The sequence below is a fragment of the Brachyhypopomus gauderio genome, unplaced genomic scaffold, assembly GCF_052324685.1.
Source record: "Brachyhypopomus gauderio isolate BG-103 unplaced genomic scaffold, BGAUD_0.2 sc72, whole genome shotgun sequence".
Classification (NCBI taxonomy): Eukaryota; Metazoa; Chordata; class Actinopteri; order Gymnotiformes; family Hypopomidae; genus Brachyhypopomus; species Brachyhypopomus gauderio.
In genome coordinates this window covers 506,879-531,233 of record NW_027506893.1, presented here as the reverse complement: position 1 = coordinate 531,233, position 24,355 = coordinate 506,879, and the positions used below count along the sequence as shown (strand labels likewise).

General features: G+C 42.6%; 1 protein-coding gene across 1 annotated transcript in view; it reads right to left on the bottom strand.

Moving 5' to 3' along the window:
- Nucleotides 1-561: 561 nt before the first annotated feature.
- The window catches only part of LOC143491204 (uncharacterized), a 52,311-nt gene continuing 28,517 nt past the window's right edge, over nucleotides 562-24,355 (bottom strand). The window contains exons 7-13 of the mRNA XM_076990012.1: nucleotides 22,542-22,712; nucleotides 21,261-21,434; nucleotides 20,883-21,053; nucleotides 17,908-18,081; nucleotides 9,993-10,166; nucleotides 3,736-3,782; nucleotides 562-1,996 (exon numbers count right to left, since the gene is read on the bottom strand). Coding sequence (XP_076846127.1) covers nucleotides 1,446-1,996; nucleotides 3,736-3,782; nucleotides 9,993-10,166; nucleotides 17,908-18,081; nucleotides 20,883-21,053; nucleotides 21,261-21,434; nucleotides 22,542-22,712 — 1,462 coding nt within the window. The 3' untranslated portion in view covers nucleotides 562-1,445. The remainder of the gene's footprint in view (nucleotides 1,997-3,735; nucleotides 3,783-9,992; nucleotides 10,167-17,907; nucleotides 18,082-20,882; nucleotides 21,054-21,260; nucleotides 21,435-22,541; nucleotides 22,713-24,355) is intronic.

Sequence of the window (24,355 nt, the reverse complement as noted above, 5' to 3'; positions counted from 1 at the left end):
GTATTCCTCCTAATATGGATCTTTACTGTTTGGTCTCACATGTGTATTCCTCCTAATATGAATCTTTACTGTTTGGTCTCACACGTGTATTCCTCCTAATATGGATCTTTACTGTTTGGTCTCACACGTGTATTCCTCCTAATATGGATCTTTACTGTTTGGTCTCACACGTGTATTCCTCCTAATATGGATCTTTACTGTTTGGTCTCACACGTGTATTCCTCCTAATATAGATCTTTACTGTTTGGTCTCACACGTGTATTCCTCCTAATATGGATCTTTACTGTTTGGTCTCACACGTGTATTCCTCCTAATATGGATCTTTACTGTTTGGTCTCACACGTGTATTCCTCCTAATATGGATCTTTACTGTTTGGTCTCACACGTGTATTCCTCCTAATATGGATCTTTACTGTTTGGTCTCACACGTGTATTCCTCCTAATATGGATCTTTACTGTTTGGTCTCACACGTGTATTCCTCCTAATATGGATCTTTACTGTTTGGTCTCACACGTGTATTCCTCCTAATATGGATCTTTACTGTTTGGTCTCACACGTGTATTCCTCCTAATATGGATCTTTACTGTTTGGTCTCACACGTGTATTCCTCCTAATATGGATCTTTACTGTTTGGTCTCACACGTGTATTCCTCCTAATATGGATTTTTACTGTTTGGTCTCACATGTGTATTCCTCCTAATATGGATCTTTACTGTTTGGTCTCACATGTGTATTCCTCCTAATATGGATCTTTACTGTTTGGTCTCACATGTGTATTCCTCCTAATATGGATCTTTACTGTTTGGTCTCACATGTGTATTCCTCCTAATATGGATCTTTACTGTTTCTAGCAGAACACAGAAAGAGCTGATGGTCAACAGAGGGATGACAGACATAACATAGTACTTTCTGTCTCTACACATTCTCCTCACGCCGGTTACACACAAACAAGGACATGATTACAAATGAATCACTGAACCGAATCACTGATCAACCTTGTTCACAGTTTTTCTGCTAATGTACTAAATCATAATGTTCTTATGTGATCTTAAATGACATTAGCAAATTTCCCTCACAATACTCAGTTTCCCTGTACAATACTCAAGAATAGTTTGAATATTGTACAGTTTGTATACTGCTCTAAAACTACCTGTTTGTGTGAGTGTGTGGGTCAAAGAAAGAGAAAGTGTGTGTGTGTGTGTATAGGAGAGAGAGAGTGTGTGTATGTGTGTGTGTGTGTGTAGGGGAGAGAGAGAGAGAGAGAGAGAGAGAGAGAGAGAGAGAGTGTGTGTGTGTGTGTGTTTTGTGTAAGTCTGATCAGGCATGTGTGTTATGATGTTCACTGGATCAGTCATGGATCATGTCCAGTTCTGTGTGTAGAGGAGTGTGTTACACTCATGTGTGTTACCATGGAGACTCAGGTGTTCCTGCAGGTCACAGGAGGTTATTCTACTTCACACACACACACACAGGAGTCAGGAAACACCCAGAATCCTGCATAGAGGGGCTGAGTGAATGTGGAGTTGAATGTGTGTAAGTGTGTGAGTGTGTGTGTGTGAGAGGAGACGCTGTAGAAGGACAGAGTGCCGGCGGGCCAGTCCACATACACTCCTACTCTGTTGGAGATGGAGGGGACAGAGATGACAGTTTCCTTCTTATTGTGTCTGACAGTGTATCTGTCATTAGAGCAGTAAAGACGCCAGGACTTTATATTCCATCCAAAGTCACAGTCATCACTGCGTCCTTTCCTGCTGATTCCTTTATATGTCACTGCTATTTCAACATCATGTCCACTCCACTCAGCCTCCCAGTAACAGCGTCCACACATACTCTCTCCACACACACTCTCTTTACTCAGCACCTGCTTATAGTAATCAAATCTGTCTGGATGATCAGGATACAGCTGCTGTTTCCCCCACGTCACCTTCCTGTTCTCCTCAGACAGAGACAGTTCTCTGTGTGCTGTGTTTGGGTCCAGTGTGAACTCACACGCATCTGCACACAAGAACAGACATTAGAGGAGAGAACACACAACACAACTACTGTGTGTGAATGTGTGTATGTGAGTGAAGAAAAAATAAATAAATATATATATATATAAATATATATAGTATATATAGTATATATATATATATATATATATATATATATATATACCATATTTTCTGGACTATAGAGCGCACCTCAATATAAGCCACACCTACAAAGTTTTTTTTTTTATGGAAAATGTTGTATAAGCCACATCGGGCTATAAGCCTCATATATCTACTGAACTGAGTACAGTGAGTCCCCGATTAATGGTGGGTCTGGTTAATGATGGACCGGAGTTACGACCGACTTTTTTAATTTTGCACGGTGTGCGGAGGAGCAGTGGCAGCACAGTGGAGTGTTGGAGTGTTGTGGAGTGTAATGGAGTATTGTGTGGGGTGTTGTGGAGTGTTGTGGAGTGTTGTGGAGTGTTGTGTGGGGTGTTGTGGAGTGTTGTGTGGGGTGTTGTGGAGTGTTGTGTGGGGTGTTGTGTGGAGTGTTTTGTGGGGTGTTGTGTGGAGTGTTGTGTGGAGTGTTGTGTGGAGTGTTGTGTGGAGTATTGTGTGGAGTATTGTGTGGAGTGTTGTGTGGAGTGTTGTGTGGAGTGTAGTGGAGTCTTGTGTGGGTTGTTGTGGAGTGTAGTGGAGGGTTGTGTGGAGTGTAGTGGAGGGTTGTGTGGAGTGTAGTGGAGTGTTGTGTGGAGTGTAGTGGAGTGTAGTGGAGTTTTGTGTGGAGTGTTGTGTGGAGTGTTGTGTGAAGTGTTGTGTAGTGTTGTGGAGTGCTGTGTGGAGTGTTGTGTGGGGTGTTGTGGAGTGTTGTGTGGGGTGTTGTGGAGTGTTGTGGAGTGTTGTGTGGGGTGTTGTGTGGGGTGTTGTGGAGTGTTGTGGGGTGTAGTGGAGTGTTGTGGGGTGTTGTGTACGATAAGCTGAGGCAGCGCAGCCTCCACCGCAGCCCATCTCAGCAACGCGATCGCTCTTTCTCACACTGTACGCATGCATAAGAACATTGTTAGTTTTTTCTATACTGTATTTACGATCAAAGCGTATCTAAATCTAGGGTCTCACTTAACGACGAAAACTGCTTTATGATGGACTTTTCAGTCTCTAACCCCGTCGTTAAGCAAGGACTCACTGCACATTTAACTGAACTGATCAGTTTCTGAACGGTGCCTGTAGCATTTCATGTGCGACAGTTTTGGCTTTCAGCCGGTGTTGTGTCGAATTCCGACTCCTCTCTTTTATCCGAGCATAAAGACGCTACAGATTATATTGTCGATTTCTATGCATGTTTCTATGCATAAATAAGAGCTAGACTTTAATTATCCATCACAGCAAACGGCACAGAATTATCTATGTCTAAAGCCACACTGGCTCAAGAGTGTTAATTATTTTAAATAAAATACACACTGGCTATACCGAAGTTCACCTCTGACCACGACTATTACAGCAGTATTATGTCTAAACAGAGCACATGTTGGTTTGAAAAAATTTCTCCGTCGTGCCCGCTGAAAAATCTACAGAAAAGCCGCACCTCTTTATAAGCCGCATGGTTCAAATCATGAGGAAAAAAGTAGCGGCTTATAGTCCAGAAAATACGGTGTATATATATATATATATATATATATATATATATATATATATGTGTGTGTGTGTGTGTGTGTGTGTGTGTGTGTGTGTGTGTTCATTATATTGAAACAGTGAACTCACATTTTCTTAGTCTTGGTTTGATTCTCATCATCCCTGCATAATCCATCCTAAAACACACACACACACACACACACACACACACACACACACACACACACACACACACACACACACACACACACAGAATACATACAGAATAAAGTGTTCTGTATGTGTTTTCACCCATATAGTCATTATTCACTCTGATCGTATCCTCTCCAGCCCTGGAGACACTGTGTGTGAGTCTGTGTGTCTTCGACAGAGATGGACACACAAACACACACACACACACACACACAAAATTCCCAGTTTTCTCTCTCTCTCTCACACACACACACACACACACTATGTGGTTGAGAACTTCATCCTGTCAAAGCCCTACAGGACGTAGTCCAACCAAAAGTCCTGGAGACACTGTGAAGATCAGTGCAGCTACACACTCCCTCCACTGTGTTTGTCTCAGTGCTGAAGACTACAAGAATAATCCCACAGAAGGACAACATCCCTGGAGCAGGAACCAACCAGTCAGGCAGGAGGACTGTAGCTCCGCCCTCTGGCCTACACAGCTCCACCCACTAATACTTTCACACTCACTATAACACACTGCAGTACAGTTTACTATAACACTGACTCCCCAACTCACCCTAAAACCAAACACTAGACAATAAAGGCACAACAAACATATCACTGCACAGCAGAGTCTACAAACAGGATGAATTATTAATAGGGAGACCAGTGTAGGTACTGCACAACAGTCTTCCACACTGTCCGTGTGGTCTTTCTAATCTCACGCATTGAAAGGTCACCTTGGGGTGCCAAAAGTGTGACATGGGTTCTCACACAAGGGTGGAGATTGTGCAAAAATAGGGATTTGAAGGTTCGGTCTTCTGGGAGACCTGGTACATTTCTTCCCTGGAAAGACGTTTGCTTCAAGCGATTAAAGTAATCTCTGGAATGCCTTGAACGCTTGTGCTTAATTTTAATGGCCGACATGAATTCTGACGCTTCGTCAAAATAAGGGGAATACTCCTCAGCGAGGGCTTTGCATAGCTGAGTGTAACTGTCCCTAATGGAAAACGGCTGTGATTCTATGAACGTGTGAACTGATCTAGAGGTGGTTTTCCAAATTAGCTTCACTTTCTCTCGTTCTGTTGCACAAGTCCGAGAGGCTACGCTCAATTTCTTTGAGGTAGTCTTCAACATGCTCTTCCACTAATCCTTGTTGATGCTGTTTGTGTTTTAGGATAATTGGTTGTAAATAAATGTATCATTTATTTTCACCAAATTGTCTGTGTTGATGTCATTCAAAAGTGGTTGTTGCCAAAACCGCCAAAGAATTCATAATTAAATCCTTCAGATACCAAACCATTAATTACCTTTAGTTGATAACTAAACTTGTGGTTCTGGTATAATTAGAATATGAGACTGATTACAGTTTTTCTCAGTCGCTTTGGAGCATTTCTCAGATCAGAATTAGATTTCTTAAAACTACTCGTTCAATTTGCATATCATCTAGTCACTTGTGCACATCAAATCGTCATTTCTCACTCCTTTATACAAACAGCAAATTATGTCGAGCACTATAGCAAATGATTCTGTACAACTGTCGACTGTTTCCCAAATTCTCAATCGCTTTTGTCATGCAAATCATAATATAATATACTTTTCTCTACTAAACTGACCTACCCCACCAAAACACTTAGCCATTAGTTCATTGTATACATCATTATAATCAAAATAGTTAAGCCAGTTGTCAGGACATAATAAGCCGATTTTATACACTTCTAGTGGACTTTTTTGTAAATATTGTTTAAACTGGTGATTAGCTGTCAGCTGAATCATGACTTTTACTAATGAAGGGGAGTGTTTGATACTCTAGATCAACTAATTATCAAGCAGTTTTCTGAAACTACTCTAAGGTGCATCTCATGAACCTTCAATTGGCAAGCATATATAGACTACTGGAAGCAAAACACAGTTTTACAATTTCTACCAATGGAAGATCCACAAAGAAATGAGCAGGCTCAACAGCCAGAAGTAAGAAGAGCAGTAGGAGTGCATGGAAGGGGAGTAAGGAGGCATAACAGAGGGAGAGGTAGAAGAGGCCATGGACATAGGCATGTTGCAGATGAAATAAGGGCCACACTTATAGACCATGTTGTCAATCATGGCCTAACAATGGCTGAAGCTGGACAAAGGGTGCAGCCAAATGTTGGGAGATCAACCGTGTCCTCAATAATCCAAACTTTTCGTAGAGAGAACAGGTGGGTAATCCAAATAACTCTATACTGTAATACTTTCATGTTTACAGTACACACTAACACTTCATATTACAATTTTACATATTTTCTAAAAGTATACTCAACTCGGTCTTGTTTTGCCTTACTACTTGTGTACCACACAGGTCTACAGGGCTACCTCACAGGGGTGGCAGAGGTCCCCTTTTTACACCTCAGCAGGAGGATGCCATCTGTGAAATGGTCATAGCTAATAATGCTATTGGACTTAGGGAGATCCAGAGTGCCATTATAGACAACCATGACATCTTTGAAAACATAGTCAGTAAGCATCTCAACTATTGACAGAGTGCTTAGAAGAAACCAGATGAGAATGAAACAGTTGTATCGTGTACCATTTGAAAGGAATGGTGACAGAGTGAAGCAGCTTCGCTATCAGTATGTGCAGGTAAATCATCTACGTGCATACAGTAACTACCCATTTAAGTAAATAGTTCCTTGTGTAATGATAAAGTACAGTAAATTTGACTAATGTACATTTGTTGTGATCTTCAGTGAATTCTGTTACTGTAAGATAACTTTGTGTTATTTGTTTTTGTATCTTCTGAAATGTAGAGTATAATGGAGCTGGAATCAAGTGAGCAAACTCATCGATTCATATACGTGGATGAGGCTGGCTTCAACCTGACAAAAGGCAGAAGACGTGGTTGAAATATTATTGGACACAGAGCCACCGTTGATGTACCTGGCCAACGAGGAGGGAACATCACTATGTGTGCAGCCATTTCAGAATTGGGTGTGCTAACTCATATTCCCACTTTAGGGCCATACAACACACAGCATCTCGTCACATTCATAGATACACTCTACAGGGATCTCATCCCAGATGGTGATGTGGCTGTAAATGAGCATGAAAAGGCTCCAGATTTACCTGTAACAAATTATGTGGTAATTTGGGACAATGTGAGATTCCATCATTCAAACATCAGGCAATGGTTTGCAACCCATAACAGGGTGCTGATGCTATTTCTCCCACCCTATTCCCCATTCCTGAACCCAATTGAGGAGTTCTTCTCCGCATGGAGGTGGAAGGTTTACGATCGGCAGCCTCATACTCGGATGGCTCTGCTGGCTGCCATGGATGCAGCATGTGATGACATCACAGCAGAAGCTTGCAGAGGCTGGATTAGACATTCCAAAAGATTCTTTCCACGCTGCATTGCAAGGGAAGATATCCGTTGTGATGTGGATGAGAATATGTGGCCCAACAGACAAGAACGTCAGGAGGTATAGAAAACAGCACTGTGATTTACACTGTACAATGCTGCTTGTTTCCTAGGTTTAAATTTCTGAACATTTTATTCTTTGTGCAAAGTAATGTTTTTCCAGACTTGTCTTGTTTGTTTGTTTTTGGATGACTGTGACGGGCAGGTGTGAGCAACAAAAAGGAAGCGATCACGCCAAGTCTCAGGGAGAAAGGGTGGTTTAATATAAAGTGTGCAAACCTAAAACCCGTGCAATAGATCCGAATTAAGGATATAATGACCAGCGGTCAACTGGTACAAAGACAAGACATATATAGACAGACAAACGACCATCAGGTGGGAACGGATCACGGGCTCCGCCCACCTGAGGGGCGTACACGACGTCACAAAACAACAACAACAACACAGCCGCTGTGGACAGAGGCGGCCGGTAGGGGGCCGCCTCACCGTGACAGACCCCCCCACCAAGCCGCACTCCCCTCCACTGGGTGTGTGGCACACAGCGGCTGCACAACAACACGAAGGGGCAGGAAGGCAAGGACAGGCAGGGACACCTCCTGCAGTCCACGAGCTGAAACACAAAACACATAACATTAGTCAGCTCACCTCCCTGGGCGGGACCCTGGACCGACCGGGCCGTCAACAAGACAAAACCACGCCCCGGTCGGTCACAGGGCCCTCACGCCCTAACCGGCCTTAAGCCGCATAGCCCCACAGGTGCGAGGACGGCGGGCCTCGGCTCCTTGTCCGTCCGGGGTGTATGTGTGTGCAGGTTACCTCCCTGGGGCGTGGCTACGTCACCTCCAGGACCCCGTGGAAGGGTCTCCGTCCTGTGCAGGAGCTCTTCAGACCGGAGCCCCATGGTCCCCAAACATCCGGGGGCCCCAGCCCTCTAGGGAGGGGCTCTTTCCGACCGGGCTCCGGTCACCCCACAACATAAGGGGGCTCCTGCCAGCTGGAGACCGCCACAAGGTCCAGGAATGCCACGATTCAACGCCAGGGAGAAGCACCTGCACACACACACCCACACACACCAACACAGAACACAAACGCGCACTACCCTGATCCCCCCTCCAGGGGGGAGGGGTCTCCATCCTAACTCAGGAGAACCCCCCACTTACCTGGTCAGGGCCTCCCTCGGGAGCGACGCCCTCCGTGCCACACCCCATGGCACGGGACCACAGCCGGTCCCCCCCCAAACACACATTCAGGGGGAGGAGCATGCGTGGAATTACACACAAACATTAGACAACACGTTAGGACACAACACACACGCAACTACTAGACAAACAAAACAGTGTACAAACAGACAGACGGGACCCACACATGCGCGCTCTACATACACATACACAATAGTGACGCGCCGCTCCGAGTCGCAGTCGCTCCCCACATAAAACACAAGACACACGGGGAGCGAGGCGACAGTGACGAGCGGCGACCGCGTCACGCATGAAACATTTAACATGAAACAACGAGCACGCACACAGATCCACACGTCCGTCAACATGTACACATTTTTCCCACACAAAACATGAAGAGCGCTCCCAGGGAAGACGTCCTGGTCCTCGCCGCGCCACAAACACAAACACGGCGGAGCTCTTCAAACAAACAAACAAACAACAAAAACGAAGAGTATTTCCAGGGCGAGAGCCCTGTCCCTCGCCGTGCCACAAACAACACAAAAGCACGGCGGATCTCTTCAAACAAACACCACGCAGACAAACACTTACCACGAGACATGACCACGAACGAAGGAGAAAGAAAAAGAGACTCGGCGGCTTCCGAAGGGTGGCTGGTCATTCTGTGACGGGCAGGTGTGAGCAACAAAAAGGAAGCGATCACGCCAAGTCTCAGGGAAAAAGGGTGGTTTAATATAAAGTGTGCAAACCTAAAACCCGTGCAATAGATCCGAATTAAGGATATAATGACCAGCGGTCAACTGGTACAAAGACAAGACATATATAGACAGACAAACGACCATCAGGTGGGAACGGATCACGGGCTCCGCCCACCTGAGGGGCGTACACGACGTCACAAAACAACAACAACAACACAGCCGCTGTGGACAGAGGCGGCCGGTAGGGGGCCGCCTCACCGTGACAATGACATGATCCATCAATAAATTTTTTTACAAAGAATGCATCAATGGATTTCTGTCCATTTTCTTACAATCATGCTCACATAAACAGTAATGTGTAATTTTATACTGCTAAAATTGACATACTTTATAAAGTATGTTCAATCCGTCATCAAAAGAACAACATTGAGAAAATCCTTACAGAGTAAACATGATTACAGGACTAATCATTTTGACTGTCTTGTTCGTAATCAATGATTGAAGAACTTTTAATTCTGATGACTCTGACATGTTTACTGATATAAATACTTACCTTTGGGGAATGAACAAAGGATTGTGAGTGAGGTACAGGCTTTAGGTAGCCAACCATTGTGTGGTGCTGTTTGAACAAATTGTTTTGAGAAATGCACAGACTGTGGTGCAAATGTTAATCCTGATCTGAGAAATGCATCAAAGCGACTGAGAAAAACTGTAATAATTAAGGTAAAACAAATTATATATATACTATAAAGGATTAGTAGGTGACACTAATCATGCTGACACAGTCAGAAATACATAAGGAACAGATGATTATGGCCTTCAGTAGTTTAGTTACGCATGAACTCTAGGACACACACACACACACACACACACACACACACACACACACACACACACACACACACACACACACACACACACACACACTATGTTACATACCTGAGTTTGTCCAGTCTGCTCTGTGGATCCTCCAGTCTAGCAGAGAGCAGCTTCACTCCTGACTCTCCTGGGTGGTTGTAGGTCAGATCCAGTTCTTTCAGGTGTGAGGGGTTTGAGCTCAGAGCTGAAGCCAGAGAAGAACAACCTTCCTCTGTGACCAGACAACCTGACAGACTGCAGAAAGGAGAGAGAGAGAGAGAGAGAGAGAGAGATAGATATATGTGTTTACAGATCAGTCTGTATGGAGCAGCTAGAGAGGCTGGGAACTGTAGTGAAGGCTCCTCCACTCTCATCTCCAAGATGGCGTCCTCCGTGCAGACAGCTTTGTTTCTCCGCATCACTGCTGCTTGTGTTTATTTGAGCTCTTATGTTTATTCTCACCCTTCAGAACTCTAGTGCACTATTAACCTACATCAGAAGAACCTAAAACTGGACTTACACTGTGTGATATCAGTGGTCTAATAAGACTGTTACATGTCACTTATTACAGTCTAATAAGACTGTTACATGTCACTGTTACATGTTACATGAGATGATGCCTGTAAAATCTTCTATATGTGACTGTGTGATATCATGTGTGATAACACTGTGACATTACTGCATCTCAGTTCAGTTTATTATCACCTCTATCATTCACCTTCAGCATATACAGAAGAGAGATACTGTTCTTCACAGATCATAATGTTCAGACACCACATACAGAAACATAAGAACACATTAAACACATTTAGAAACAAACAATTAAAACAGCAGCACGGGTGTAAGAAAGTGCTGATCAGAAGAGCAGGAGTAAAATCCCTGAGTGGAGAGTTTAGATTAAAGATGTAAAGTGTGTGTGCATTCAGCTCATCACATTACAGTCCCTGATGGGGTGATTGGGGGGTAGTTTTTGGAGGGAGTTTTTTGTCCTGATGGGGTGAATGGGGCATTTTGTAGAGGGAGTTAATTGTCCTGATGGGGTGAATGGGGGCAGTTTGTGGAGGGAGTTCATTGTTCTGATGGTCTGAGGACAGAAACTGTTGTACAATCTGGAGGATGTTGCCCAGATGCTCTGCAGCTCCTACCAGAGGGCGGAGCACAAAGAGGTGGTGGGAGGGGTGAGAGGGTCCAGCATGATGTGGCCTTTCTGACACATCCACCATTATAAACGTCTGCTAGGGTGGGAGTGGGGCTCCCATGATCCTCTCTGAGGCTCTAACTACTCTCTGCAGGGTGATCCTGTCTGCAGCAGAGCAGCTATCATACCAGACAGTGATGCAGTGGGTCAGGATGATCTCCACAGTCCCTCTGTAGTATGTTGTCATGACTGAAGTATTTGGCCTTTTCAGTCTCCACAGGAAGTGAAGGTGCTGCTGGGCTTGTTTGGTGGGAGCAGTGGTGTTGGAGGACCAGCTGATGTCATCTGTAATATGCACCTCCAGAAACTTGGTACTGTGGAGTCTTTTAACAGTAATGCCATTGATGGTCAGTGGGGGGCGGTCACTGCTGCCCCTCCTGAAGTCCAGGACCATCTCCTTGATTTTCTTCACATTCAGGAAGAGGTTGTTGTTTTCTCACCAGCTGGTTTGCTGCTCCACGTCCTGTCTGTACAGTGTCATCGTTATTGGTGATCAGACTGACTGTAGCGTCATCTGTGAATGTTGTGATGTGACTGGTCTGAACGTGGCAGTGCAGTCAAGTGTGAGTAATACAGATAATCTAGTCTGTGACTTCCAGTCCTGTAAGGCTGAGATTTTCTCCTCTGACCAAACACTTTAGTCTAGACCCTTTCGCCACTGATAGTAATAGTGATAGTATCTGTGAGAGGTGCCAGTTAGTTACTTCTCTTGTGGCGAAAGTGGAAAGTTTAGAGCGCCGCGTCCACTCATTATTGAGGGATAGAGAGACAGGGTCTGTAGTAGGTGTGGACGCGCCAGGGAGAACTAGCGCCTCCGCGACTCCGGCGATAGAGCCCTCACAGCGGGGCGAATGGGTGACGTCTCGGTGGCGTAGTCGGAGAGCGAGGGCTGCAGCTACCGCTAACGCCAGCGCTAGCCCACCAGAGCACCACTCCCCGGTTCACGTGTCCAACAGGTTTGCCCCGCTCAGTGTTACACCCGCTGAGGAGACTCTGGTCATAGGAGACTCTATAGTCCGACACGTGAAAGTCGCTATTCCTGTAGGGGCACCAGCGGTTACAGTCAGCTGTTTACCGGGAGCCAGAGCGCCGGACATTAGTGGCAACCTTAGACTGTTAGCCCATAAACGATTCTCTAGGATAGTTATACATGTAGGGGCCAACGATATACGTCTGCGGCAGTCAGAGGTGACTAAGGCTAATGTTAAAGAGGTGGTTAAATTAGCCCAGACGATGTCCGATGCCGTAATCTGCTCTGGCCCCATCCCAATGCGGCGCGGTGATGAGCAGTACAGCAGGCTCACGTCGCTAAACCGCTGGATGTCCAAGTGGTGTTCAGAAAATCAAGTGGGCTTTATTGATAATTGGAAAGAGTTCGAGGGCAAGCCTGGTCTTTTAGGCAGGGACGGTGTCCACCCCACCCGGGATGGCGCTGCCCTGTTATCTTGCAGCATAGCCCGTAGTCTTTTAGTTAGTGGGCAGTGTAGTACTAGGAGCTGCTGACTAACCAGAGTCGCGACCAGGCCGCAGACTAACGGGCTAAACCGTCTGTCTGCGAGCTGCTTAGAGGCGTCACCAAGATCCCATAGGATTGAGACTGTGTCTGTGCCCCGGGTTAAATTAAATCATAAGAAAATAGTCCGTCCTAAGTTTTTAACTAATATTCAAACTTCACATCCAATTATTACCTATATGACCGATCTGAAAATTGGATTAATTAATATTCGATCACTCAACTCTAAAGCAGTTTTTATGAATGAACTTATAACTGACCAGAAAATTGATATTTTATGTCTAACTGAAACGTGGATTCAATCTGGTGACTATTTATCTCTAAACGAAGCCACTCCTGTGGGATATAGTTATATACATAAACCTAGATTGTCAGGCAGAGGAGGAGGAATATGTATAATATATCGTGATTGTTTAGAAATTCATCAGAAATACTTGGATATCTTTAATTCATTTGAGATGCTGTCTATTAATGTAACTAGTCCATCTGAAAATAAAAGTTCATTTTCCCTAACAAATGTATATAGACCACCAGGGCCTTACTCAGATTTCTTAAAAGATTTCACAGATTTTACAGCAAATTTAGCAGTTAGTAGTGACAAAATAATAATGGTAGGAGACTTTAACATACATTTTGATAATGCGGAGGATCCACTGACAAGGGCTTTTACTTCTATATTGAACTCTGTTGGCATTACACAAAACGTTGTAGGACCCACACACTATCAAAATCATACCCTAGATTTAATCTTAACGTTGGGTATTGACGTAGATAATATAAATATACTCCCGCAAACCGTAGCTATCTCTGATCACTATTTAGTCAAATTTGAGATTCATCTTAACATAAATACCCGCCCGTCTCCTCGGCAGTGTATAAAGCGCTCGATAAATTCATTAACATCAACACAGTTTATTGAAGCCCTCCCTGATATAACTGCTCTAGCCCACTCGCCATCCTATCCAGGAGAGTTAGACAGTCTAACCAACTGCATAGAGAATACCTGCAGATCAGCTCTAAATATAGTAGCTCCACTCAAATATAAAAAGACTAGATCTAAAAAACTCGCTCCGTGGTACACTGACCAAACTAGAAACTTAAAACAAATAGCACGTAAATTAGAGCGTAAATGGCGATCTACTAAGTTGGAAGTATTCTACTGTGCCTGGAAGGATAGCATCATTGACTACAAACGGGCACTCGCTAAAGCACGCTCAGCATACCTAGCCTCACTGATAGAGAAAAATAAAAACAATCCTAGATTTCTTTTTAATACTATTTCCAAACTTACAAAAAATCAAGCAGGCGCAGAACCTCAGATTCCAGTAAACCTCACTAGTAATGTATTTATAGATTTTTTTGATAATAAAATAGAGAATATTAGACAAAATATAAAACCTTTTATTAGCAATACAACTGGTATGTCATCTGGTTTGGTTGACATCAATTTAAATCGCATACTGGGAGAAAAACTTGATGCTTTTCATCCACTCCCACAATCAGAATTAGAGAAAATAATTTCTTCCTTAAATTGTGCTACCTGCACACTAGACTCTGTTCCATCAAAGTTATTAAAAGAGGTATTACCAGCGGTAACTGAACCTCTTCTAACTATAGTTAACTCATCCATTACAATAGGTCACATGCCCAAATCATGTAAATTAGCAGTTATTAAACCTCTGATTAAGAAACCAAATCTTGATCCTACTGTACTATCTAATTATAGACCCATTTCAAACACATCATTTATATCTAAGATCATAGAAAAAGCTGTTGCCCAGCAATTATGCCTATATCTGCATAGGCATCACATATTTGAAAAGTTCCAATCTGGTTTTAGGCCCCATCACAGTACTGAAACAGCATTAGTTAAAGTAACAAATGACCTCCTCCTTGCTTCAGATCAAGGTTATGTATCGCTGTTAGTGCTTCTTGATCTTAGTGCAGCTTTCGACACAATTGATCATAGGATCTTGCTAGAAAGGTTAGAACGCTGGGTTGGAGTCTCTGGCACAGCCCTTTCATGGTTTCATTCTTACTTAACAAATCGCTATCAGTTTGTAGAGCTCAATAATATTCCATCCAAACGTACAAAAGTTAAATATGGGATCCCGCAAGGCTCCATTCTAGGACCACTATTATTTACATTATATATGCTACCATTGGGCACAGTTATAAACAAACATGGTGTCAATTTTCACTGCTATGCAGATGACACTCAACTTTACATATCAGCCAAACCTGATGACAAACTCAGTTTAAGAAAAATTGAGGCCTGTGTAAAAGATATTAAATGCTGGATGTCTCTAAACTTCCTCCAACTTAATGAGGACAAAACAGAAGTTCTTCTTCTGGGCCCTAAGGCCTCAAAACAGAAAATTCCAGATCTAATGCTTAATCTCGCAGGCTACCCCATTACACCTGGCACAGTAGCCAAAAACCTAGGCGTCATACTCGACTCTGACCTATCATTTGATAAATACATAGATAATACTACTAGGATAGCTTTTCTACATCTCCGTAACATTGCTAAATTAAGAAATGCATTATCACAGGATGATGCGGAAAAATTGGTGCACGCCTTTGTTAGCTCTAGATTAGACTACTGCAATGCACTACTGTCAGGATGTTCAAATAGGAATCTAAATAAACTTCAAATAGTTCAAAATGCTGCAGCCAGGGTTCTGACCAGAACTAGAAAATTTCAGCATATCAGTCCAGTCCTATCAGCCCTGCATTGGCTCCCAGTTAAATTCCGTATTGACTTTAAAATTCTTCTATTAACTTATAAAGCATTGCACGGGCTTGCTCCTGAGTACCTTCAGGAACTTATTTCCTATTACGAACCCCCACGCCCACTAAGATCACAGGGTGCTGGTCTTTTATTAGTTCCAAAAATTAATAAGGTAACAGCAGGGGGAAGAGCCTTTTCTTGTAAGGCCCCCCAGCTTTGGAATAATCTTCCTAAATGCGTCCGGGACTCCGACACAGTCACAATCTTTAAGTCTAGGTTGAAAACCCACTTATTTAGTTTAGCGTTTGATAATTAATATCCCCCTTAGATAAAAGTACAGATCCAGGGGTTCATAGACAAAGGGTTTTATGGTAGACTGGGGCGCTGGTGCTGTCGTCCTGTCACTGCTCGTGGTCACTCAAGTTTGTTGACAGTGCAGTGGACGGATGCCATTGTCTCAGAATACCCCCAAGCCTATGTTACCTTCTGGTTCTGCCTTTTTAGCTAGGCTGTAATAATTTAACTAAATGCCGGAGTTGCTGCCACACTCCGGAAATGTTTATAATTTTACCTGTCCTGTATATGTCCTCATACAGAGCTAATTTTCCCTGTTTCATTTCTCCACATGGCTGCCCGCCTGTTTGAGGAATAATGAGATGAGGAGAACAGCGATCCATCCTGAGCCAGCCACCTCCTGCCTAACCGGATGCATACATCATGATGGACATTATTACATATTTTTCATTTTCTTTCTCTTCTTTCTGTCTAAATTGTTGTTGTTGTTGTCATGGTGACCGGTGTCGGCCAGAGGAGGATGGGTTCCCCCCCTGAGTCTTGGTTCCTCTCAAGGTTTCTTCCTCATGCAAAAAACTAGGGAGTTTTTCCTTGCCACTGTCGCCCTTGGCTTGCTCACTGGGGGCTAGGACTCGGCACTTGTAAAGCTGCTTTGTGACAACAACTGTTGTAAAAAGCGCTATATAAATAAAATTTGATTGATTGATTGATTGATTGATGAACACTGCTTCACACATATTAGGCCACCAGAGGGCGCTCTCACCACATCACACAAATGCTACTTAAAACTTCAGGGTACCTTCCCAACCTTGCTAGGAATCACCAACAACCTGAGTTTGCGAACCAAGCCGTTGTTCCTTATAGCTGTTTTGCCAATCCTGTGTATGATCATTGGCCTGTTCATAGCCTGTTCTGAGTATTGCCTAGTCCCTTTGTACTTTATCCTTCTCTGACTCGTATACATTGGCCTGTATGTTTTCCCTCTCTAGCTTCTGGCCCTTTAGTGCTCTACATTAAAAGTGTCCTGCGCTTGGATCCTGTATGTGTCCAATATGAGTCACAATATGCAGATATTAGCATGATGGAGATATGATCCAGCAGGATGATCAGTAGAGGCGGTCAGAGCCGGTTACCGTATGTTCTCGACTATAGAGCGCACCTCGATATAAGCCGCACCTACAAAATTTTAGAAAAAATGGAAAATGTTGTATACGCCGCACCGGGCTAAAAGCCACATATATCTACTGAACTGAATACATTTAACTGAACTGATCAATTTCTGAACGGTGCCTGTAGCATTTCACATGCACCAGATTTGGCTTTCAGCCGGTGTTGTGCCGAATTCCGACTCCCCTCGTTTATCCGCGCATAAAGACGCTACAGGTTATATTGTTGATTTATGTTTCTATGCATAAATAAGAGCCAGACTTTAATTATCTATTACAGCAAACTGCATGGCATTATCTGTCCAAAGCCACACTGGTTCAAGTTAATTAATTATTTTAATTAAAATACACACTGGCTATACCGAAGTTCACCTCTGACCACATGACTGCAGTATTAAAGCAGTATTATGTCTAAATATCTAGTTAGGACAAAACTAGAGTGCTCAATGAACTAAGTTAAAATCACTGTAACTCCCGAATATCATCTGTAGCAACATTATGCGTGTGCAAATGAGGTGAGTCTGAATTTGGCACAAAACATGTTGGTTTGAAAAAACTTATCCGTTGTGCCTGCTGTGTGCATGTGCTAAATGAAATTGAGCACTTTCTTCTTTGATTTACAACTTTGACCTACCACCTGATTAACTTTCTGCCCTGCCTTCTGACGGGTGAAGAAAAATCTACAAAAAAGCTGCACCTCATTATAAGCCGCATGGTTCAAAGCGTGGGGGAAAAAAGTAGCGGCTTATAGTCCGGAAAATACGGTAGTTTTTATCCTGGCATGGATACCTCCTCACTTCTGGTCCTCTCAAACCGTCTGCAGCGTCTCCTCCCGTGGGCTGTGAGTGCAGGTGAGGGCGTGGTCTCTGGAGATGCTTGACACAGGAGTCAGAGTTCTGGGACGCTCATGTCTGCTTACCCACGTGATTTCATCGTGTCTAACAGAAACTGTTGACTGTAGATATATTTACCAAAACTGTCTTTGTAGGAGCAATTTGTTAACACAGACGTAATTTCAGAATTTTGAACAATACGATCGGGAGGAGCTGCTGTATCCAAGATGAATCTCTGTTGAATAAAACAAATCTCACCTGAGTGTCTCCAGTTTACAGTGTGAACTCTTCAGTCCAGCAGAGAGCTGCTCCACTCCTGAATTGTTCAGGTCGTTGTTACTAAGGTCCAGTTCCCTCAGGAGGGAGTTCTCCATCTGTAAAACTGATGCCAGATTTTCACAAGTCTTTTCCCCAAGACCACAGAGAGCCAGCCTGCAAGTAGATACAAGACATATTATAATATTACCTCTGTAGCAGAAACAACAGATATTAAAATATTACCTCTATAGCAGACACAACAGATAATATTGTAGAGAGTATTGTTTGATTACTGATCATGCTGATCATCACATATCGCATTTAGATGTGGTGTTTGGACAACATGTCTGTATATGATAAAAAAGACTACAAACAAAATGACCCTCTGCCAAACGCTACAGCAGCATATGATGCAAGACCACCAGAGGCTTTTACCCTCAGACCATCAGACTCAATAGAATCTTTTACCCCCAGATCATCAGACTCAATAGAAGCTTTTACCCCAGACCATCAGACTCAATAGAAGCTTACACCCCCAGACCATCAGACTCAATAGAAGATTTTATCCCCATACCATCAGACTCAACAGAAGCTTTTACCCCAGACCATCAGACTCAATAGAGGCTTTTACCCCCATACCATCAGACTCAACAGAAGCTTTTACCCCAGACCATCAGACTCAATAGAAGCTTACACCCCCAGACCATCAGACTCAATAGAAGCTTACATCCCCAGACCATCAGACTCAATAGAAGCTTACATCCCCAGACCATCAGACTCAGTAAAAACTTACATCCCCAAACCATCAGACTCAGTAGAGGTTTTTACCTCCAGACCAACAGACTCAACAGAAGCTTATACCCCCAGACCATCAGACTCAACAGGAGCTTACATGCCCAGACCATCAGACTGCACACACACACACCCACAAAACATGACAAATGATCGGACCTGCTGAACACTCAAAGATTGCTGACACACACCGTCAACAAACATTTCTCAAATGCAGCTATTGTTGTGCAATAATTCTGTTATAATACTGTAGCATACTGTATATACTGTACTATATCATTGAAAATACAGATTATTTGTAAATTCGAATGATCTTTATATTATTTACTTAAAAGTCTTTATTTCATGTCTAATATTAGTAGTCTAAAGTGCCCTTGTCTAATATATTTGCACATTGGAGTCTAGAGAAATGTAATTTCATTCAGCTGTGCTCTCCTTGTTGTATAGTATAGTCTGAATAAAGTTCACTTTGACTCTGACTGCATACAGGCTTGATAATAGAACACAGATAATAGAACACAGATGTATATATTCAGTTTACAAAGTTGGATCTGGGTCCTAGTACAACTCCCCCAGGTAATTTGTACCGGTGTTGTATAGTGTTGCCTTTTGCGTGTATGAGCCATCAGCTGTAGTCCACTCTAAGAGACTGATATGAATATAAAATATGTTGGTTATAGAACCTTACATTCAGTGAGTGGAACTGAACCAATAAGAATAACATAATTTATTCCTGTTATATCCACTGGTCCCAATGGGGAGGAGTGTAATTTTCTGTCTCAAATGTTTTCTCTTGGTTTCATCTATTCAGACAGCAGGACATCACACTGTGTGTTGTTTAAGGTAAATGTGCAATCCAAAGACAAAGTGCAATAAAGTGTTTGTTGATTTGTATTAGTTTTGTAATAGTGGTGGTAAATTGCTCAGTATAAAACTAAGTGTGTCTTCATTCAGACATCGGTTTTTCCCCATATACTTAATTACTTACTTATTAACTAACTAACTAACTCTCTCTCTCTAAAAGAGATTCACTAAAATAACACCATCTGAAGATGAGTGACTCCTACAATTACATTTTGTCTATCTAGAGAGATTGAATGCAACCATTTATGAAATCAGCCAAGATCACCAAAATATTAATGTCTCAAATGTTTCAATTTCCATGAATTCCCAGATATCATGAATTCACCCTCATAACCAATTAGTGAAGTAACAGTGTGACCTATGATATTTGATGGTTATGTAAAACCATCTATATTGTTAGGAGTCTGCACTTGGTGTTGTGGAAACATCTACTTATGTAGCTCATTATTGTTACTCACCACAGTAATTAAAATTCATCCAGTCTGCAAACATTACAATATTTATTATTATATTTTTCAGGTGAAGACATAATGGCCCTGTAACGAATCAAGGGGTTAGGCGTGACGCAAATGCAAGTTCTTAGGAGTTTATTAAACAAAACAAGAGACAGACTACACTGACGAGAACTACAAAGCACAGGAGAATGTACGCAACAGAACACCACGTAACACACACAACCAACCAGATGACGACAGAACCACTAAGAGACAGAACTAATCATGATAAACTACGAAGACACACACATACCATACGACAGAACTAGAAACCACGGAGTACCAAACAAACAAGTAGCTACAAATGCTCATGGTACAAATACAAAACAACTGTAAAGTCAAACAGACAGCATCTATCAATAAACGGTGAACATGACAAGAAAGACAAAGCTAAAGGACTAACTAAACACAGAAGCAAACACTGGCAGATGAAACAAAACCACAGAAGGGAACTACTGAACACAGGGAGACTGAACAGGAGGCCAGAAACAGACACGTAACACAACTAGAACATTAGCAGAAAGGAGAACCAAGTCAGGAAAAGGGGGAAACATGGAACCAGACCACAGAGTACTCACGAAACACAATGACCGACACGGAGGACTGAAACAGATGGGATGATATACTCTGAACAGGGGAGTGAAACGAGATTCAGGTGTGGGCACTCAAGACGGGGGCGGGGCAGACATGAGGGAAAGCACAGAAACAGGGAAACTAGGCGGGACCAGGGAGGAGGGCGGACATAAAAGGCCCTTAATAAAAACTAACCTACAGTGATTTCAAACCTTACAGTTCCTTTCAAGAATGTACTCACAGACATCTCACCTGAGTGTCTCCAGTTTACAGTGTGAACTCTTCAGTCCAGCAGAGAGCTGCTCCACTCCTGAATCCTGCAGATTGTTGTTATTAAGAACCAACTCCTTCAAGGAGTTTTCTGTTTGAAGAGCTGATGTGAGATTTTCACAAGACTTCACAGTGAGATAACACCCAGCTAATCTGTAAAGTAGTAAATACAGTATAGAATGTAGTTCCCTCAGATGATGTGGAATCACAGAAATAGTTTTATGAAGCAGGCACAATTTTACTTAAAAAACAATTACTATAAATATTTAAAGAATTGAATGTACTTGTCTTTGCTATCCTGTAAATGGCATTAGAGCAGTTTTTCATTTCCATTCAAGAATGAAATCACAGAAAACTCACCTGAGTATCTTCAGTTTACAGTGTGAACTCTTCAGTCCAGCAGAGAGCTGCTCCACTCCTGAATCCTGCAGGAAGTTGTTATTGAGATCCAAATCCTTCAAGGAGGTGGTTTCTGTTTGTAGAGCTGATGTGAGATGTTCACACGATTTCACAGTGAGGTTACAGCCAGCTATTCTGTAAAGGAGTAAATACAGTACAGAATGTAGTTCAGTGTAACATCTAGCTCTACCCCCTCCTACGTTTAGTCTGTCTCTGTCATCCTGGTCCTCCTGTTTGTGTTTTCCTGTTTCAGTCCCGCCTCGTTTCCCTGTTTCCATAGTCCCCATTGTTTGTCATGCTCCCTTGTTTCTTGTGTCCTCGCGCCAGAAACACCTGTGTCTCATTAGTCTCCTAGTTATGCCTGTATTTATATTCCCTGCATTTCCCTAGCCCTTTGTCGGTCAATGTCTGAATGTAGTCAATTGGTACTTAGTTTCAGTTTCCTACTCTCTGGTACTCTCGTCTCCGTTTCTCCTGCTTCCTTGGTTCTTTGATTCTGTGTTTCCCTCCGAGTCGTGTCTGTTGTAAGTTCCGCTGCCTGCATGTTCCCCGGTAAGGTTACTCTGCCTGCCCTCGTCCTAGCTCCCCTCCTTCTCGTTGGTTTGTTGGTTTTCTGGTTCCCTGCCTTCCCCGTATTCGTAAGTACGTTCTGTTTGCTTTTCTGATGTTCGGTTTAGTTCTCCCGTGTGATGTTGGCTCGTACTCCATGTGTTTGTTCTGTTTCATTCCCGTTCGCATTGTAATGTTATCCTTGTATTATTCGTGATTCTCCTCTGTCTTAAGTTATTGGTTAGCCTGTTATATATCTTTCCGTTGTGTGTGCATTCCTTTATGTTTATAACCCCTCTTACTTGGTCGTCCTCCCCTGTTCTGTCCTTGGATTTTTCACTTTAATAAAACTATTATTGGAGTCTAATTTATATTTCAGTATTTATATTTCAAACTCTATCCCAGAGTTTTTGGGATTCAGGTACAGAGATAGCTCCAAACGCTACTCCAAACAATAAAATTGGGCTTACTTAACCATTCAGTATTAGGTAGTAGGTGCTGGCAAATCTGCTAATACAGCACAAGTTTGCTTTTTCACTCTCTATTATTACTAAAAAATAGTAAAGCACTGAAACACTGGCCTTTGTGAAATTGTCCAACGGTGGCTTCATATCTTAACATTTCCATTCAGTAATGAATACATGTTGTACTATTCAACAGCTCTCATTCATTTTGTAGTAATAAAAAACTTACCTGAGTGTCTCCAGTTTACAGTGTGAACTCTTCAGTCCAGCAGAGAGCTGCTCCACTCCTGACTCCTGCAGGTTGCTGTAACTAAAGTCCAGCTCTTTCAAGGAGGATGTTGTTTGTAAAGCTGATTTGAGAGATTTGCAAAACTTCTCATTGAGATTATAACCAGATAATCTGTCAAAGAGAACATACAAAATCAGAGCAGATCTGGGCATTCTATGTCACTGACTGGCCTGCATGGGAAATCAGCTATTTTTATTCTGAAGGTGAGAGCTATTTGTACCAGCTGATGTATATGTGCATGTGTGTTTGTCCCTTCACTGTAAATACATTTTTAATTCTAATTTCTAAATTTGTATTTGCAAATTTAATTTCATATATTATATATATTCATATATGCAACCTAAACACACACACACACACACACACACACACACACACACACACACACACACACACACACACACACACACACAGTAAGGGTTGGCTCCCGAACTACACCACCAGTCACTAGAGGGAGCTGATCATCTAATCTAGCCTAATTAAGCTGGATGAGCTACACCTGCCTTTTAGGCTTCATATAGGCTGGCTTCTCATCAACTCCTTACTGAGTCTTTTCACGAGTGTTCACACGTCACGGTCAAGCTGGGATTGGAATCTTGGTTAGTGGGAATTTTCTCCCCCTAATCTTCCTTTCCCAACTGGGATTCCTTTTTCAATTTTTCTTTGTTTTTTTCTCTGTACCATTCTTGGCCATTTTCAGGTTTTCCTTTACTTACCTGATTTAAGTTTTTGGTTTTAGGGATGTTCTTTTTGTTTTCAGATGTTTCCCTGACGACCTGTTTGCTTTCCTCTGGTTGTACTATTGCCAGGTTTTGTTTGTCTCTTTCTCAGACACCTAGCACTTGGGTTCTTACCTCATAAAGACCCCGTGGTGGTTGACCAGTCAGCTATTGAACATCTAAGGGGTTTTGGCTGCTGTTGGCAACCCCTCACATTACACACACACACACACACACATTGACCTTAATACATATTACATTCTCCTATGGTAATTTCTGTGTATGTCTTTGTGTGTGTGTTCATCTGTGTCACACAATACAGATGGGGAGGAAGTAAAGGAGTTCACGTGGAAACGTGAGGTAAAGGCTTAGGAAACACAGTGAGAGATTTAGACTGCAGATAATAATGTTCTCACACGTATGATCATTGCAGAACAAAATGAATGAACTGTCAATTAAAATAATCTGTCCTTGACCAACTTTACTATTATCAGAGTGGACAAAGACACGTCCAAAGTGTGTTATGTTTTTAGATCTCGGGGCGAGAGAGACAGAGAGAGAGACAGAGAGACAGAGAGAGAGAGACAGAGAGAGAGAGAGAGAGAAAGGGAATGGGAATGAGAGTTGCATTGTAAGTGCAAAAGGGCTTTAATACTTGTGGAATAAATGAAAACATACACAAACAAAAACACACAGACAAAAACTGTGATGTATTTCATACGTCATTGACACTTAAGGATACTGGCCCTTTAAGGGTGTGCAGATTCCTAGGATATGTATGCTGTTTTGTTAGTTCTAATAAAAGGGAGAAGCAGGATTAGCTTCACGTAAATTGAAGGTCCGTGTCGGTCTCGTTATTATTCCGTATATCGCAGTTCACCAGCCTACTGCCGATATAACAAAGTGGCGACGAGGATAAAGACGCAACCTACGCCGTGTCTAAAAAAAAAATCGGCGAGTGTGCTACAACGGGGAGAGATTTCACGACTGAGCTCTTCTGTTGCGTTGAGTGAGTGAAAAGCTATTCTGACTTTA